Source organism: Nerophis ophidion, linkage group LG03 (genome assembly GCF_033978795.1).
Source record: "Nerophis ophidion isolate RoL-2023_Sa linkage group LG03, RoL_Noph_v1.0, whole genome shotgun sequence".
In the NCBI taxonomy this organism is placed as follows: Eukaryota; Metazoa; Chordata; class Actinopteri; order Syngnathiformes; family Syngnathidae; genus Nerophis; species Nerophis ophidion.
In genome coordinates, this window is record NC_084613.1 from 31,794,800 (window position 1) to 31,812,614 (window position 17,815).

At 48.6% G+C, this 17,815-nt stretch overlaps 2 protein-coding genes across 7 annotated transcripts; one reads left to right on the forward strand and one right to left on the reverse strand.

Annotated features, from left to right (window-relative positions):
- The first annotated feature begins 438 nt into the window (after positions 1–438).
- Positions 439–7,669, forward strand: ccdc65 (coiled-coil domain containing 65). 5 transcript variants are annotated; one of them, XM_061894907.1, is made up of 9 exons: positions 439–540; positions 4,456–4,548; positions 5,521–5,669; positions 5,739–5,906; positions 5,978–6,147; positions 6,204–6,354; positions 6,424–6,585; positions 6,647–6,865; positions 6,923–7,669. In XM_061894907.1, the coding sequence occupies exons 3-9, from the start codon at positions 5,538–5,540 to the stop codon at positions 7,373–7,375; spliced, it is 1,455 nt and encodes a 484-aa protein (XP_061750891.1). In that variant the 5' UTR covers positions 439–540; positions 4,456–4,548; positions 5,521–5,537; the 3' UTR covers positions 7,376–7,669. The 5 variants fall into 5 exon arrangements, with proteins under 5 accessions (XP_061750891.1, XP_061750893.1, XP_061750894.1 ...); XM_061894910.1 differs by lacking the exon at positions 439–540 and adding an exon at positions 4,061–4,229 and having other exon boundaries at positions 6,647–6,853; XM_061894908.1 differs by lacking the exon at positions 439–540 and adding an exon at positions 4,065–4,229 and having other exon boundaries at positions 4,456–4,560.
- strn3 (striatin, calmodulin binding protein 3) lies at positions 7,432–17,667 on the reverse strand. Of its 2 annotated transcripts, none has more exons than XM_061894877.1 (16): positions 17,220–17,667; positions 15,022–15,125; positions 14,849–14,922; positions 14,699–14,777; positions 14,472–14,633; positions 14,295–14,418; positions 14,101–14,236; positions 13,904–14,043; positions 13,664–13,842; positions 13,545–13,592; positions 8,942–9,063; positions 8,702–8,869; positions 8,504–8,644; positions 8,320–8,427; positions 8,172–8,258; positions 7,432–8,112 (listed from the first exon to the last, which is right to left on the reverse strand). In XM_061894877.1, the coding sequence occupies exons 1-16, from the start codon at positions 17,460–17,462 to the stop codon at positions 7,943–7,945; spliced, it is 2,085 nt and encodes a 694-aa protein (XP_061750861.1). In that variant the 5' UTR covers positions 17,463–17,667; the 3' UTR covers positions 7,432–7,942. The 2 variants fall into 2 exon arrangements, with proteins under 2 accessions (XP_061750861.1, XP_061750860.1); XM_061894876.1 differs by having other exon boundaries at positions 14,849–14,949.
- Positions 17,668–17,815: the final 148 nt, after the last annotated feature.

Sequence of the window (17,815 nt, forward strand, 5' to 3'; positions counted from 1 at the left end):
GGTAGTTCCGCGTCTCTCCTTCCGGAAGCTTCCGCAACCCAAACGCGTAGACCCTGAATCCGCTAAAACTCTCTTTGTCGCATCTGTTGAGTCCGTCGCCGAAAAGAATCCTTCTAGGAACAATGACGCAAAGCGGACAAAAAGGCACACTTCTTTTTTTCAACTGGTAAACAAGCTGTAAAATGTTACTAGATGATTCCTCAACTCTGTAATAGAGATGAAAAACTGTTTGGAAAAAAAGTTACTTTATAAAATTGATTATTTTTTCATGAAAATGTTCGGTTAAAATCTAAATTTTGCGACAACATTTTTCGTCATTTTTTTTTATTTTTTAGAAATGAATGTTTTTGTGTCGAATTAGAAAATGTTTTTTTTTAATAGACGACATTTCAATAGGAAGACACAGGAAGCTGATTGAGGGGATGACAATGAAGGTAGTACCGAAATGGCGGAAGTGCTCTGCAGCCGTCTCCGTGGAAACGCCGCGCAAACCGTGGGAGCCTTGCGAAGGAGCGTGTGTACGTCGCGTCTGATGCTTAGGTAATCTCTTTTTTCCCTCGGCTTTTGAACAATTTGCGTCAATCTATATAATCGATGCCTCTATTAATTCCATCAATTTCCTACCGCTTATTCCTTTTGGGGTCGCGGGGGGCGCTGGTGCCCACGGGCGTCACTAGACCTAATACTGTACTGGGGCACAACTGGGGCACAAATAATTCATGTGAGCGTGCAAAGCGCGCAAGCAAAAACATTTTTAACACTTATTTATCATAAAAAATACATAAATAGTGCTTTAAACTATGAAATCATATCAGATTATGTTGTATGGATCTTTGATTAACCACCTGAAATTAACTAATGCATTTGACCTACTTGTGCACTTTTTTACTCCAGACTTCTAAACTGCTACTGGTAAAAGCAAAAAGGAAGAGCAATGAATCTTTTTGAAATATATATTGCAGTAATCATCTACAAATTTAACATCTACAAAAGTAAAACAAAAAATAATGCACCCCTACATCTCTGGGTTCTTTTATATTATTTAATTTCCATCTATGGCAATGTGGCTAATGCTATTTCAGATACACAAAACTATAAAATATACACAAAACAATAAAGCCACAGTAGTAGAATAAATGAACAACTTTTGTGTGTCTGTTCAGGGAATCATTTTCTGAGAAGTAAACTGTAACGTCTCCTTTTCATTTTTGCAAAGTGGTCAATCACTCTGGACAGACATGGAAATATTACAGTAACTGTTATACAGTTGACCAGTGGTTCCCAACTGCTGGGTCGTGACATGAAAGTGGATTGTGTGTCATTTTCAGTGAGTCGCAGTCAGATGTGTGCATGAAAAAAAAAAAGTTTAGGGAGAAAAAAATCAAATTGTGGCAACAAAACCAGATATTTTTAACCATTTTTCTAGTGACTATTAGTGAGTATTTTAGCAAAAGGCAAACCGACTAACAAGTTGGAGGAGGACTCAGGACAGACATGGAAATATATATTTTTTTAATCTAAATGGGGCAACGAAACCCGATATTTTCAACCATCTTTCTGAAAAAAAATACAGAAATGTTACTATTTTTTCTGGAAACAAAACCAGATGCTTTAGCTGTAGCCATTTTTCTGGTGACAAAAACAAAAATATTTTAGTCAAAGTCACACCGATTAACAAGACAAGTCTACTGTGCTATTTTTCCGTGAAATAAACTTGAATGATTTAAAAATTTGGCTCATGACTTGATATGGAAAACATTTTTTCTTCCTGAAAATAAACCATTTGAGAAGCACTCAACTCACTCATGCTTACCCCAAATCATCATTGATGCAGAACCAGCAGACAATAACCAACATTATGTTTCATGTTCATTGGAAATTCCCCCGACAGCTCGTACAACAAATGAATATGTTTGTCTTGATACAAGGAATAACGTTAGCTAACTTAGCATCAACTTAATTAATATGTTTGTCTGGATACAAGGGATAATGTTAGCTAACTTAGCATCAACTTAAGACAATGATGTTGCCTAGCTAGCTAGGACTTCACTTACAGCTCTCATTCCTTGCTGCTTCTTCTCTGCTGCTGGCGAATAATAATAAATAATAAAAAAAAAATAACAAATTGTTGTTGGCTCACGTTACCTATCTCAGCAGTGATTCGCATCCCCTCTCTCTCTCCCTCTCTCTCTCTCTCCCTCTCTCTCAACCGAAGTCTCGATCCACACGTGAATAAATTACCTTATTAAGTAGCCATGTGCTCATTGTTAGTGGAGTGAATACAGTAGCAATCAATTACCATACTAAGTAGTATGTGCGCTGTTGTCTATGTTATGTAGACTTAAAACTCTGAAGCGTTTTTTTTTTATTAGTGAAATTTTTACTGGGGCACTGCAGATTAACACTGGGGCACGTGCCCCAGTGAAAACTGTCTGGCGACGCCCCTGCTGGTGCCGATCTCGGCTACAATCGGGCGGAAGGTGGCGTACACGCTTGGCGTCACATTAGTGGCAAAAATCCAAGCGCATAAAAACTGTTATTGTGCGTTGATTCTCCACCTCGTGCGCCGTCTTCGTTTTGGCACTTTGGGGCGGGTATGCTTAGACGGCCCCTCCTTTCTGATTGGTCAGGCGAAAAATGCTCAGGGCCAATCAGAAGTATAGCAGGGCGGGTCATCGTCAATATGTATCAAGATTTACGGAGGAAGAAGTGTATAAAAAAATGTGGGCAGAAAAAGAGGTAACATGAGGGACACAGTTATTTCCATTATTGAACTGGTTTGGAGTGATTGTAAATATTGTGGGACTATTCATTTTCTTTCCTCTATCTACTTTAAGTTTACACCAGAGTCTACCCGAACCCACTTATCTGTGCGTACTTCATAACAGGACCACATGATTAGCATATGGGCCAAATTATTGATGTTATGATTGCAATTACTATTTTAGTAAAATAATGAATGACAGGTTATCACTACAATTAATGAATATGGTTTTAATATTACTATAAAAATTATGTACATTTCTGCAAACAACTCAAACTATGGAAAAATTGATATCAGCCCAGATATCTAAATTAATAAAAAAATATCTAAATTTTGGCACTAATGTGACGCCATATGCCACCTCATCGCAGGGCCAACACAGCTAGATACACAACATTCACACTCACATTCACACACTAGGGCCAATTTAGTGTTCCCAATCAACCTATCCCCATAATTTGTGTATTAATTTTATATGTAGAAATTATTAATCTGCGATGAGGTGGCGACTTGTCCAGGGTGTACCCCGCCTTCCGCCCGATTGTACCTGAGATAGGCGACAGCGCCCCCCGCCACCCCAAAAGGGAATAAGCGGTAGAAAATGGATGGATGCAGGCACGTGCACACATAGGGCCCTATGGGTGCTTGAGCCCCTGCCCTTTTTTGCTTCGTCTTAAAAAGTGCCCTCTGTCTTTGTGTGTGTGTTTTTTTCTTTTCTTTGAACAACATTAATAAATTCCTGTTAGGGATGTAAAAAAAAAAAAAAAAAAAAAAAACAGCGGTACAAAAACTCCACGTTTTCTTGTAATATTGGGTTGTTTGAGCCTGCACTTCCACCAGAGAGAGAGAGAGAGAGAGAGAGAGAGAGAGAGAGAGAGAGAGAGAAAGAGAGAGAGAGAGAGAGAGAGAGCCAACTGCGGCCTGAGGACACGTGACAGTCGAGCAACTTGAACCTGTGAGTTATGGTCTAGTCGCCGTCCACTTATTCAGCATCTAATATGGGTAATATTTCAGAAAAACGCTGTATTTTTCTCAGGGGCGCCGAAAAGGGAGGGTAAAGGAGACGGATTCTAGGGGCCCATGATGGAGGGGGGCCCAGAGAGGCCCCTAATGAAGGTGAAATTATAATACATATAAAAAAACGACACTAAGTTATTAACTAACATATAATCACACATGTTTTATGTTCCATGTCCTGGTAACAATAACTTTATTTGTTTTGGAAGAATGAACCCCTGAAGGGCCCTCTCTCCCCCCTCTATTTACGTAAAATGGTTCAGTCCGACTGGATCAGCTGCAGGTAGCACCGGCGATTTGTCACAGACACAGACAGCGCCACAGCGGCAAAGCGGAGGAGACAGCAGCATGCCTCAAAAATCAGGCAGCCAAAAAAGAAAGGAAAGAAAATAAGAGGAGAAGGAGTTGAAGGGTCGACAATATGTAACTCAATATTTAAAAAAAAAAGGTGGGTTTGTTAGTTGTGGTGGAAAGTTATGCATATTAACTTTGTCCCTGTCTGTGGTAATAAGCTAGCTCACTTTTCTCACCATGTTAGCACAAGAAAACTCTGGATTTTTACATTTTACTGCTATATTAGTTAAATAATCAACCCAGTCAAACATTTATCAAGCTGTTCTTATTCAATAATAGTTGATCTCCCCTCCGTCAAAATGATGCCTCATTCTGAACAGAGTCAACTGCACCAGCAGCAGCAGCAGCTGTCTGTCAGCCCCCAACTCCCCCTGCCTCTGAATCAGCCCCAGTGCCCCCACATGAGGAAGGAGGTGAGCAGCTGTGTGAGTTGAAATAATAATAATACAAAATATAATACATTTTACTACAGTCTCAAAACAATAAAAAGATGAAGGTATTTCATTAATTAAAATGAATTAAATAAAAGTCATTTTGAACAATTTAAATGGTTTAATAAGCATAAACCCTTTTGTATGTAAAATAGCATCAACAAATGTTTCCGCTGTGTTGGGGGCCCTGTAAAGATTCTTTTCATGGGGCCCAAAATCCCTGTCGGCGCCCCTGATTATTCTATTATTCAATGTGTCAGCTTCTGTTTTTGCCGGACGTCGGAGCACAGCGCATCAATTGAGCACAGAGCAGAGCGGATCGCGCGGGACAGGAAGTAGTGTACAAAATACAAAATAAAACACCGGGTTAATTTTCAGAATAAAATGCACTTTGTTTACGGCGGATCACATTTCTCTCTCAGTAGAGGTTTAGATATAAAGTTGTATTGCGTTTCAGTTGTTTAGTCTGAGCATTAAGTGAGAAAGACCATAAGTTACAACTTGATAGTGTTTTCATCAAGTTAAGGGAAGAAGGACAGATTTTGACATTGAAGTTATTTCCATTTGGGTATTTAATTTTGTATTTTTTTTCGAAGTTCATGTTGCACTGTTTAATGTTCAATATTAAAGTGCTTATCTTTAACAATAAATAGCCTAATAATAAACCAGTTTTTTGTTGCTTTTCATGTCTTCCAAGCCTATGATAATGTGAATTAACTAATTATGACAGTAATTTGTTGACACAAAAGAAATGGCAATCACTTTTACCTTCAAAGGACACACAGCTAAGTAGTTAGCTTCCTATTAGCAAATTTAATTTTACATTAATTTCCATATTGTGTAAAGGACCCCAAAAAAATTTCCTGCCCTTTTCTGACTTTAAGCCCCTGCCCCTTTATAATCATGTGCACGTCCCTGGATGGATGGAATTATTAATCTGTGTACCTAATCAAGTGTCCATCAGAGTGAGGATGCCGAGGAAGGTGAAGAGAGGAGGCGGTGCCTCAGATGAGGAGGAGGAGTTTCAGCAGCAACGTGGGCGAGTGAAGGACCCGCAGGAAACGGGCAGAAAGAGGGAAGAGCTTCTGACGCTCTTCCTAAAGGTGAAGCCAGCGTTGGCTTGACGTCAGGCCTGTAACCGCGACTCATGTGGGCGTGTCTTTGCGGCACAGGACAAAGTCGAGCGCGAGGAGAGGAACTCGGCCGTCAACCTGGCGAAGCTGGACCGCGGCTGGCGAGTGGTCCTGTGTCGGACAAAATCAGCCGAGCTGCGGCGTGATGTCATCATACTGCGTCGCACTTTTGAGCGGCAGCTGGACGGCCTGGATGATGTCATCAAGGTGACGCAGGCGGGACGCCGCCGCCGCCTCCGCCACTACTGACGGGGTGTCGTTTCTTGTTTGTCCGGCAGAGCTTGACATGTGACCTGCAGCAGGCGGAGCAGCAGTCGGCTCAGGTGCGGCGCCGCCACCAGCAACACGTGGCGCACATGCGAGCCCTGCAGGACGAGCGGCTGGTGTTCGTGCGGCGTCGTTGGGAGGGGAGTCTGAGGCGCATTAGTGCCAGATTCATTGCCGAAAGGTGAGTCAGCGATGGCGAGCTGCGGGTTAGAAAGACCTCAATCTGCTGATCGGCAGGAGCGACACGGCGGAAGAGGCGCAGCGGCGGCAGGTGCGTCTGGAGGACACAGCGTTCTCGTTGGACTCGCAGCACCAGGACGTGATGCGCGCCGTGCGTCAGGTGTACGGCGAGAGCATGGCGGCTTGGCGGAGCGCCCAGCAGGACCGGGTACCACCGTTGTGCATTCCCGGGCGGCGCCCTGGCCGTTAGCTCACCTGCTGCGGCTTCTCCCCCCAGGTGGCGGCGCTGCGTGGCGCCGACGCGGAGAAGCTGGCAGAGAAGCGTCGTAAAATGCAGGAATCGGCGGAAGCGTGCGGCTCCGCCCTCGGCCAGATGTCCAGAAACCAGCGTCTGGTCCACATGACCGACGTGGACGTGAAGCGAGTGCGGCGGCTACAGGTCGCTACCCGTCACGTGACGAATCATGTGACAACTTATGACGCCACCTGTGTCCTCTCAGAGCGCTGTTATCGCCCTGCGGACCAAGCTCGGCTCCTTGGAGACATCGACGGCGTGCGAGGTGGGCGGCATCGCGGCAGCGAAGGCAGAAATTAATGAAAAAACCGGCAGGCTTCGGGATCACCTGGCCAGAGCACGCCAGGCTGCGAGGAAGCAGCTCGCTGACCTCGCGCTCCAAAGTGACACCGCCGCCAATAAACTGCAGATGGTGATAGGCAAGGTGGGTAGAGGCTCATTTCCGTGATGGTGTCTGACTCCTGACATGTTTGCTCTGCAGGGTGAGAAAGTTCTACATGCCGCTACGGTGTGTCACAAGCTGGAAGACACTTTATCGTCATCACCAGGGGGCGTTGACAGCCAGTGGCCGGCCCAGCCAACAGCAACAGATGTATCTCACATCCTGTCGCAACATGGCGAGGGCGTAATTAACCAGTCTTCGTCCCCGCAGACGTTCCCTGAGGTGCGTCAACTGACTCGCCGTCTTAACAGTGCTCTGCTTCTGCGAGACGCTCTGGTCAATCACCAAGAGGCGCTGCGGCGAGACAACCAACAGTTAAGGCTCCTCCTGCGCCGCCGCCTCGACAACATGAGGGTCGGCGACAACGCAGCACTTCACGGAAGCCACGCCCCGCTGTCCGTCAAATCCGCACTGACAACGCCAAGCCCCCCCTTTGGCGCTGGGCGTCCCACTGTCGTCGAGGCAGCCCTCGCAGCCAAACACCTGCTGTGACAGGAAGAGACGCTGCAGATGCGCCGTTTCCTGCCAATCCAAAATAGAAACTTGAGTTGGAAGACTAGAAAAAATACTTTTATTGTGGTAATCATGCAGGACACCGACAGGAAGTAGTAGTAACACGTTACGTCGTAAACGTCAGCTGCTTCAGTTAAAAACTCAAGGTGAAAGGAAACTTCCTTATAAGGACATTAAAAAAGCAGCGTGGCTCCTCCCCCAGGGGGCGGAGCTTGTCAGGCCATAGCCTTCGTTGTAAAAACAATAAATAAAAAGATTCACTGGCAGGTGAGGTTCCTCCCCCTTTTGTCTTTCTTTCACCAGTTCTCGTGAACAGGAAGCGATGGGCAGGTCCGAGATGCTTCGCTGAGGCGATCACATGACACAGTCCCGAGTCCCTTTGGTTGGCCGCCATCTTTTGTTTGTGTCCGTGGCGAGCTCAGTTTGACACACGCCGCCGAGGAAGTTCCCGAGTTGGGACGTTCCGAAGACAAACAGCTAATTGGTGGGGGGGAGGGGCTTAGTGTCGAGCGGGTCAGCTGTTTCCAGAGTCCGCGTCCGGCGCTCTTACACGTAAACCCTGGCGAGGGCGTCGGCGCCAGCTGAGGCGATGTACGCCTTGGAGGGGTGGAAGGCTACGTCGTAGATGGCCTCCTCACTCTTCTTGCGGTGCGCCGTGATCTCCTGCGCGCAGGTTTTGGAGTCCAGGTTCCACAGACGCAGCGAGCAGTCGTGACCTGCAACACAGCCGGTTAGCAAAGAGCGTACCTTGGCCATGGCTTTTTTCCCCACTTACTTCCGGACATTAGGTAGATCCCGTTAGGGTCCACAGCCAGACAGGTGACGGCATCCAGGTGAGCCACCATTGCGTGGATGACCTTACCTGCACACACGCAATGAAGAGAGAGACAAAATGGCGGTAGGGACGGTGGCGGAAAACTCACCTGACTTGTTGTCAAAGAACTTGATGTGGCGGTCTTCGTGGGCCGTGATGGTGACAGGCAGCGTGGGATGGCTCACCACCTTGTAGATGTGATGGCAGCCGGGCCGGGCTGGGGCGACGTGAAGAAGACAAGTGGGTGTGATCGACTGTAAAGATTAACGTTGTGTGTTTGTGTGTGTCCTTACTTCCTTCGCCCTGCCCCTTTAGCACCAGTGCATGCTGGGAAGTCTCTAAGTCGTACACAACCACATCTCCGCCATCAAAGGAAGCCACCATGTGTGCAGGGTCACAGCCGTTGAAGTCCACCGATGTCGGGATACCGTGTTCTGCACACGCACACACGGTCAGTGTCCGGCCCCTAGTGGGCGGGGCTACGTCCTCACCTCTGCTGGCGTTGAAAGTGCTGATGCAGGGGTTCTTCTCCTGAGGGTTCCATAATTTGACAGTTCCGTCGGCCGAACAGGACAGGAGGCGATTTTTGATGCCGCTGTAAGCCAACCCCCACACGGCGTCCGCATGTCCCGTCCACGAGTCAGCCAGCGCACCGGCATCTGTGCCGAGGAGAGAAAGACAAACCTGTCAGTCGCCTCCCCCAAGGGGGGCGGCACCGCACGTGTGAGTACCGTAAGTGTCGTAGGGGTCCACGTTGGAGCCGGGAACGTGCCAGCGCTGGATGGTGGAGTCCAGGCCGCCACTGAAACACTGCTCGCCGCTGGACGTCACGGCCAGGGACAGCACGGGACCCCTAGAGGGCGACACACAGCAGTGTTAAGGTGAAAGCGGAAGTACAGAGGTGCAGACGAAAAGTGTGAAAGCTTTTAGGTAAAGGCGGAAGTGCTTATGTGCAGGCGGAAGCGGCGAAAGGGTTTACATGCAGGCGGAAGCATCTAAGTGCAGACGGAAGAGGCAGAAGCATTTTGGTGCAGGTGGAAACACAAGGGTGCAGGCGACAGCGGCTTAAGTGTTTAGATGCAGGCCTAAGCGCATAAGTGGAGGCGGACGGAGCTGAAGAGGCAGAAGCATTTAAAAAGAGGCTGAAGCGCATAGGTGCAGACAGAAGCCCAAAGGCGGACGTTTTTAAGTGGAGGCGGAAGAGGCAGAAGCATTTAAGTGGAGGTGGAAGCGGTGAAAGCGTTAAGGTGGAGGCGGAAGAGGCAGAAGTTCTTAGCAGGAGGCAGATGAGACGAAGCACAGAGGTGCTGGCCGAAGTGCTTAGGTGGAGGCGGAAGAAGAGGAAGCACAGAGATGCCGGTGGAAGCACATAAATGTAGGCGGACGAGGCAGAAGCGTTTAGGTGGAGGTTGAAGCGCATAGGTGCAGACGGAAGTACAGAGGTGCCGGCGGAAGCGGCAAAAGGGTTTAGATGCAAGCGGACGCACTTCGGTGGAGGCGAAAGCGACAAAAGCGTTTAGGTGGAGGCTGAAGCGCATAGGTGCAGACGGAAGAGGTGGGAGCACAAAAGGTGCTGGCAGAAGCGAAAGAGGAAGAAGTGTTTAAGTGGAGGCAGTAGCGTTTAGTTGGAGGCGGAAGCACAGAGGTGCAGGCAGAAGCGGCAAAAGGGTTTAGATGCAGGCGGACGCACTTAGGTGGAGGCGAAAGCGGCAAAAGCGTGTAGGTGGAGGCTGAAGCGCATAGGTGCAGACGGAAGAGGCGGAAGCACAAAGGTGCCGGCGGAAGCGAAAGAGGAAGAAGTGTTTAAGTGGAGGCAGTAGCGTTTAGTTAGAGGCGGAAGCACAAAGGTGCAGGCAAAAGCGGCGAAAGGGTTTAGATGCAGGAAGAAGCACATAGGTGGAGGCGGACGAGGTGGAAGCGAAAGCGCCTAGATGCAGACGGAAGCACATGGGTGAAGGCGGAAACCGCGAAAGCGTTAAGATGGCGGCGTGCGAGGCAGAAGCGTTTAGTTGGAGGCGGATGCACAGAGGTGCAAGCAGAAGCGTCAAAGATTTAGATGCAGGTGGAAGCACATAGGTGGACGAGGCAGAAGCATTTAAGTGGAGATGGAAGAGGCAGAAGCATTTAGGTAGAGGCGGAAGCGGCAAAAGCGTTTAGAAGCAGGCGGAAGCACATAGGTGGAGGCGGAAGTGCATAGGCGCAGACGGAAGAGGCAAAAGCGCTAAGGAAGAGGCTGAAACACAGAATTGCCGGCGGCAGCATTTATGTGGCGGCGGACAGGGCGGAAGAGGAAGAAGTGCTTAAGTGGAGGCAGAAGCGTTAAGTTGGAGGCGGAAGCATAGGTGCAGGCAGAAGCGGCGAAAGGGTTTAGATGCAGGCCTAAGCGCATAAGTGGAGGCGGACGGAGCTGAAGAGGCAGAAGCATTTAAAAAGAGGCTGAAGCGCATAGGTGCAGACAGAAGCCCAAAGGCGGACGTTTTTAAGTGGAGGCGGAAGAGGCAGAAGCATTTAAGTGGAGGTGGAAGCGGTGAAAGCGTTAAGGTGGAGGCGGAAGAGGCAGAAGTTCTTAGCAGGAGGCAGATGAGACGAAGCACAGAGGTGCTGGCCGAAGTGCTTAGGTGGAGGCGGAAGAAGAGGAAGCACAGAGATGCCGGTGGAAGCACATAAATGTAGGCGGACGAGGCAGAAGCGTTTAGGTGGAGGTTGAAGCGCATAGGTGCAGACGGAAGTACAGAGGTGCCGGCGGAAGCGGCAAAAGGGTTTAGATGCAAGCGGACGCACTTCGGTGGAGGCGAAAGCGACAAAAGCGTTTAGGTGGAGGCTGAAGCGCATAGGTGCAGACGGAAGAGGTGGGAGCACAAAAGGTGCTGGCAGAAGCGAAAGAGGAAGAAGTGTTTAAGTGGAGGCAGTAGCGTTTAGTTGGAGGCGGAAGCACAGAGGTGCAGGCAGAAGCGGCAAAAGGGTTTAGATGCAGGCGGACGCACTTAGGTGGAGGCGAAAGCGGCAAAAGCGTGTAGGTGGAGGCTGAAGCGCATAGGTGCAGACGGAAGAGGCGGAAGCACAAAGGTGCCGGCGGAAGCGAAAGAGGAAGAAGTGTTTAAGTGGAGGCAGTAGCGTTTAGTTAGAGGCGGAAGCACAAAGGTGCAGGCAAAAGCGGCGAAAGGGTTTAGATGCAGGAAGAAGCACATAGGTGGAGGCGGACGAGGTGGAAGCGAAAGCGCCTAGATGCAGACGGAAGCACATGGGTGAAGGCGGAAACCGCGAAAGCGTTAAGATGGCGGCGTGCGAGGCAGAAGCGTTTAGTTGGAGGCGGATGCACAGAGGTGCAAGCAGAAGCGTCAAAGATTTAGATGCAGGTGGAAGCACATAGGTGGACGAGGCAGAAGCATTTAAGTGGAGATGGAAGAGGCAGAAGCATTTAGGTAGAGGCGGAAGCGGCAAAAGCGTTTAGAAGCAGGCGGAAGCACATAGGTGGAGGCGGAAGTGCATAGGCGCAGACGGAAGAGGCAAAAGCGCTAAGGAAGAGGCTGAAACACAGAATTGCCGGCGGCAGCATTTATGTGGCGGCGGACAGGGCGGAAGAGGAAGAAGTGCTTAAGTGGAGGCAGAAGCGTTAAGTTGGAGGCGGAAGCATAGGTGCAGGCAGAAGCGGCGAAAGGGTTTAGATGCAGGCAGAAGCACATGGTGGAGGCGGACGAGTTGGAAGCGCTTAAGTTGGAGGTGGAAGCGGCGAAAGCTTTTAGGTGCAGGCAGAAGTGTTTAAGTGGAGGCTGAAGCGCATATGTGCAGGCGGAAGAGACGGAAGCACAGAGGTGCCGGCGGAAGCGCTTAAGGGGAGGCAGAAGAAGAGGAAGCACAGAGATGCCGACGGAAGCACATAGGTGGTGGCGGACAAGGTGGAAGCACATAGATGGAGGCTAACGAGGCAGAAGGGTTTAAGTGGAAGTGGAATCAGAGGTGAAGGCGAAAACAGCGAAAGTGTTTAGATGCGGCGGACTAGAAAGAAGCGTTTAAGTGGAGGTGGAAGCACAGAGGTGCAGGCAGAAGCAGCGAAAGGGTTTGGATGCAGGCGGAAGCACATAAGTGGGGCGGACGAGGCGGAAGCATTTAAGTGGAAGCGGAAAAAGCAGAAGCCTTTAGGTGTGGCCGGCGAAAGCATTTAGATGCAGGCAGAAGCACATAGGTGAAGCGTTTAGGTGGAGGTTGAAGCGCATAGGTGCACACGAACGAAGCGGAAGTACAGAGGTGCCGGCGGAAGTGCTTAGGTGGAGGTGGAAGTGGTGAAAGCATTTAAGTTGTGGCGAATGAGGCAGAAGAGGAAGAAGTGCTTAAGTGGAGGAAGAAGCGTTTAGTTGGAGGTGGAAGCACAGAGGTGCAGGCAGAAGCGGCGAAAGGGTTTAGATGCAGGCAGAAGCACATAGGTGGAGGCGGACGAAGTGAAGGCGGAAGAGGCAGAATCATTTAGGTGGAGGTGGAAGTGGCGAAAGAGTTTATTTGCAGGCAGAAGAGGCAGAAGCTCATTGGTGCAGACGGTAAAGACAAAAGCGCTTAGGTGGAGGCGGAAGAGGTTGAAGTACAGACGTTCCGGCAGAAGCACAAAGGTGAAGGCGGAACGGCAAAAGCGTTAAGATGCAAAAGGAAGCACATAGGTGGAGGCGGACAAGGTGGAAGCGTTTAAGTGGAAGCGGAAGAGGCAGATGCATTTAGGTAGAGGCGGAAGCGGCAAAAGCTTTTAGGTGCAGGCAGAAGCGTTTAAGTGGAGGCTGAAGCGCATAGGTGCAGACGGAAGAGGCAAAAGAGCTTAGCCGGAGGCGGAAGCACAGAGGTGCCGGCTGAAGCGTTTAGGTGGAGGCGGAAGCACAGAGGTGGCGGTGGAAGCGGCTAAAGTGTTTAGGTATAGGCGGAAGCGGCAAAAGTGTCTACGTGGAGGCGGAAGTATAGAGGTGCAGACGGAAGCATTTAGGTAGAGGCGGAAAAACAGAAGGGCCGGCGGCAGCATTTAGGTGGAGGCTAAAGTGCATAGGAGCAGACCGAAAAGGCAGAAACACTTAGGTGGAGGCGGAAGACCAGTTGTGGAGGTGAAAGAGGCAGAAATGCTTAGATGGAGGCAGAATAACAGAAGTGCCGGCGGAAACACTTAGGTGGAGGCGGAAAAACAAAAGTGCCGGCGGAAGAGTTTAGGTGGGGATGAAGGAGTAGAAGAAGAGGTGGAGGCAAAAGCACAGAGGTGCAGGTGGAAGCACAGAGGTGCAGGCGGAAGCCGCGAAAGCGTTTAGGTAGAAGCAGCAGAATTTGGGTGCAGGCGGTGGAGCCATGGAGGACGTGTATACATACACATGAGCTCTGAACGTGTAGACGGGCTCCACGTCCAGCGAGGCACTTCTAGAAAAGAAGCAAAATATTTCACAATAAAAGCCCCAATAGAAGCACAGGAGGCGGAGTCACCACAGTACTTTTTGGCGGCGACGGTCTTGGTGAGGTTCCAAAGTTTGAGCGTGTGATCCTCCGACACGGTGACCAGGCACGGCTCCACGGGATGGAAGGCAAGCGCTCGGACGCCGTCGAAGTGACTTCGCAGCGTATACTTGGGAGTCCAGGTCTTCCTGAAGGCCGACTCCTGACCGGACGGCAGCTGGACGGAGGAGGGGTGAAGTTAGCGTAGTGAGGGTGGGTGACGCCCGCATCTCACCCACGTCGTAGCTGAAGTCTACGTCGTCGTTGGCCACGGTGAGGTCGGCGAGGTCGCCCAAGCCCAGCACGCTTTCCAGGACGTGGTCGGCCCCGCCCATCAGGAAGGACTTGCCCGCGCCGCCGGGGAACGGTAGCGGCTCAGCTGTGCGTGGGAGGAGTGTTAGCGTCTGATTGGTCCACCAGAACTCTTTGATCTCACCCCACTCTGTTCCGTCTCCAGAGCTGCGGGCCTCGCCTGCCCCCTCCCCGTCCTCCGCCGTCACCAGGAAGTCAAACTCCTTGAGCGCCTCCTCCGTGTCGGCGTCGTCCTCTGACGCCAGGCCCTCGTTGGCCACCTGGGAAGAGAGGGAGGGTGAGGAGGAGGCGTGTGAGAAAAGGCAGATGCACACGCACCGTGGTCTTCCGTCCTCGGCCCAGCTTCTCCTCGCCCATGTCGTCCAGTAGCTCGCCGTCATCGTCCTCGTCGCTGTCTTCAGCGTTCTCCAGGAAGTTGATAGTCTCTAACACGTCTCCTGGACTACACACGCACACACTATGACAGCCTGTGACCTCTGACATCAGACCGCTCACCTGTGGCCGTCCTGGCGGTGTTCCATCCCGTTGATGAGGTGCTGCAAGTTCTTGTTCTCCACAGAACCGTTGTGCTCGGATGCCGAGAGGCCGAGCAGGGAGCGGACCCTCTGAGTGCGCACGTCCAAGATGGTGTCTGTGTAGCCCACCTCCTGCAGGTACCTGAGCGCACACACGCAGGTCAGCACTTCCTGTGGACACCAGGGGGTGCCATGACGCGCTCTTACTGTCGCAGGAGCTGCCGTCCCTGTTTCCAGGTCAGCTGACTGTTGGCGGGCAGCGCCGACACCTCAGAGTCTTTGCCGTCTGTGTCACACCGACATCTGAGTTACTGGGGCAACTGCCAGGGGGCAGGGCTTTAGTGATGCAATAGTCACCTGCTTCAAAGTTGGGCATCTTCACGTCGCCTTGGTTCAACTCGGTTCCGTACTTCAACTTGTGGTACTTGGCTCTGTGGGTCACACACACACACACAAAGCTATGCTAACAGCTACATACACACAATGCTATTCTAGCAGCAACACACACAGACACACACACACACACACACCTCTCCTGCTTGAGCGCGTATTCCAACATCTTGATTCTTCTGACCAGGTCATTCTTCAGGTTCTCCTGACCTTTTCTCTCCCCTTGCAGGAACGCGATCCTTGCCTACACACAAACATTTTATTTTTCAAAACAAATAAAAAATATACATTATTTTTAACCTTTAGGGCTCCCGGGGACCTAAAATAGTATCAGTCCTAAAAATGTAAAAAACATGTCATATATTATTTATAAATTATTTTATTCTACTCCTAAATCATTAAGTCAATTTTATATTTATCTGTTGAAATAAAGTTGGATTTTTTATGTTTTAAGTCAAAGAAAGTTTTTTTTAATGGCAAAAACACAAATTAAATAATATTTACTCCCAAAAATATTTCAAATATTTGATGTGAAGTCATTGGAATCTTAAACATGTTAATAAATCATAAAATTGATTTTCATTCATTAATATTTTTGAGCAATGACAACACTAACATTCCTGCTGGATCCAAAAGGGTCCCACCAATAAAAGTAATAAGAATTAGTCATATTTTTTTAAATTCCTACTTTTAACGTTTAAATCTCTAGATCAATTTCAGATATATCCGTTGATTACAATTGCCTTTTTATGTTTTATGCGGTTTTTGGTCAAATAAACTTTTTTTTTTTTTAATGGCAAAACCACAAAATATAGATCAACTTCAGATCTATCAGTTGATTACAATTGTTTTATGCTGTTTTTGGTCAAATAAACAATTTTTTTAATGACAAAAACACAAAATATACAATATTTACCCCAAAAGATAGTTCAAATATTTGATGTGAAGTAACTGGAACCTTAAATATGTCAATAAATCATAACATTGATTTTCATTCATTATTATTTTTGAGCAATGAGTTTTAAAAACCAATAAAATTCCTGGGGATCCAAAAGGGTCCCACCCATAAAAGTAGTAAACATTTGTCGTATATATATATATATATATATATATATATATATATATATATATATATATATATATATATATATATATATATATATATATATATATATATATATATATATATATATATATATATATGTATTTTTTTTTATTCCTACTTTCAATGTTTGAATCTGAAGTATTTTCAAGACAAAATGAAGGTATAACGCGGCAGCTGCTCGTGAAAGACGACACTGATGACAGCCGACTATTTATAAACACACACAGAGTGGTCGCCATGGCAACGCTCACAGGCTAAGAAGAGGGCATGACTCCCATTTGGCAGGTTGCCTTGGTGACAGGAGAGGCGTTGACAGGAAGTGAGCAGGTTTACAATAATATTCTATACGTGACACACTTGTGGCTCCGCCCAGCGGCACCGCCGTCTGTAGCGCGGTGCTTCGGCGATGATGACAAGCGACACACTTATTATGGGTTGGCCTGCTTTTAGCAATGTCATCATGTGGCGCCGCCCCCACACTGCTGCTGACCTTTGCCCTCCAGTGTGTCGTAATCCAACATGGACACATGGATCCACAATAAACAGCACAGGTGTGTTTGGAGCAGGTAAATCTGCATATGCTAGTGATGCTAACACCGAGAAATTGGTGACATTTTGAAACTATCCATGCATCCATTTTCTACCGCTTGTCCGTTTGATTAATAATAATATAGTTAGTCACAAATTTTTGTCTTTAAATTGATTTTGAAAAAATAAATAAACTGTTCTGTATGCGGACATTAGAAGCACTTTAGGTAAAATCTAAAAATATTTCAAATATAAACAAAGTTTAGTTAGGTAATACAAAATAAAATGATAACTTTTTAGTTAACTTGAAAAAGTTAAAACTACTATACGTAACAGTAAGGCAGTTGGGCAATCATATCTTTTGGATTATATTCTCACAAAAACGGTCAAAATATAAGAAAAAAAAGCGCACGGCCCTTGGTGGAAATAGTTTGAACAGCCCCAAATCTAATGTGTGGATATTTTGAGTTGATAGTCGACACTCGAGCGTCAAGGTGTGTAATAGCGGTGTCGACATTTCAGTATCGATCGCACATCGCCGAAACATCCACAGGCCCAGCTGTTTAGGCTAGGCTAGCTCCAAGCTACCGTGACCAACTAAATAGGATTTGTGTATAAAACTATATTCGACTGGACAAACGTGGTAGATCTGAAATAGAGGTACATATTCCACGATGGTGGTCATGTTGTTGCCGAGAAGCTCACCTGAAGTTCGGCCCGCTCCACTTCCCAGTGGGCCCTCTCCATCTCGAAGCGGGCCCACTCGTGCTGGATGTAGTGCAGGATGCCGGGGATGGTGTACTGCTGCTGCGGACGCGGCAGCTCGTCCGACTGCTGCGAGCCCAGCATCGCCCCCCCGCTAGCCGCATGAGCGCCGGCCGTGCCCCCCGTCTGCTGCTGCTGGGGCGGCGGAGGTCCAGCGGCGCCTCCGCCGGGGTGCTCGTCCATGTTGGACTTGTCTAAACTGAAGGGACGCGTGTCTCCACCCGCGCCCGGGCTCAGTAAGGCGGTCTCAGGCCACGTGTGACGCTCGCTGCCCCCCGGAGGACTGGCGGTGAGTGCAGCTGACGACGGACGCGCTACTGCTGCTGTGTGGGTCTACCCGGCCGCCATTACTGCTCGCCCTCACAGCGGAGAGAAGTCGCCGCGGTGCATGCCGGGAACGGCCCGTCAACATTAATGAACTAGTGGAAAAATCGGACATCACACTCTCCCATGTCAGGAGCGCAAATGATTGAATAATACGATTAAACATGACACGCAAAAGGTGCCAATGCCTATGAAATTAGAGCAAAGTGTTA

Bases quoted from the DNA above. Each gene is read 5' to 3' on its own strand.
- ccdc65 (XM_061894907.1), top strand. From the start codon at position 5,538: ATGCCGAGGAAGGTGAAGAGAGGAGGCGGTGCCTCAGATGAGGAGGAG. The intron at 5,670-5,738 runs GTGAAGCCAGCG...TTTGCGGCACAG, and splicing joins TTCTGACGCTCTTCCTAAAG to GACAAAGTCGAGCGCGAGGA. The intron at 5,907-5,977 runs GTGACGCAGGCG...TTTGTCCGGCAG, and splicing joins GCCTGGATGATGTCATCAAG to AGCTTGACATGTGACCTGCA.
- strn3 (XM_061894876.1), bottom strand. From the start codon at position 17,462: ATGGACGAGCACCCCGGCGGAGGCGCCGCTGGACCTCCGCCGCCCCAG. The intron at 14,237-14,294 runs GTGCGTGTGCAT...CTCTCTTCCCAG, and splicing joins GCCGAGGACGGAAGACCACG to GTGGCCAACGAGGGCCTGGC. The intron at 8,113-8,171 runs GTAAGTGGGGAA...GCTGTGTTGCAG, and splicing joins GATCTACCTAATGTCCGGAA to GTCACGACTGCTCGCTGCGT.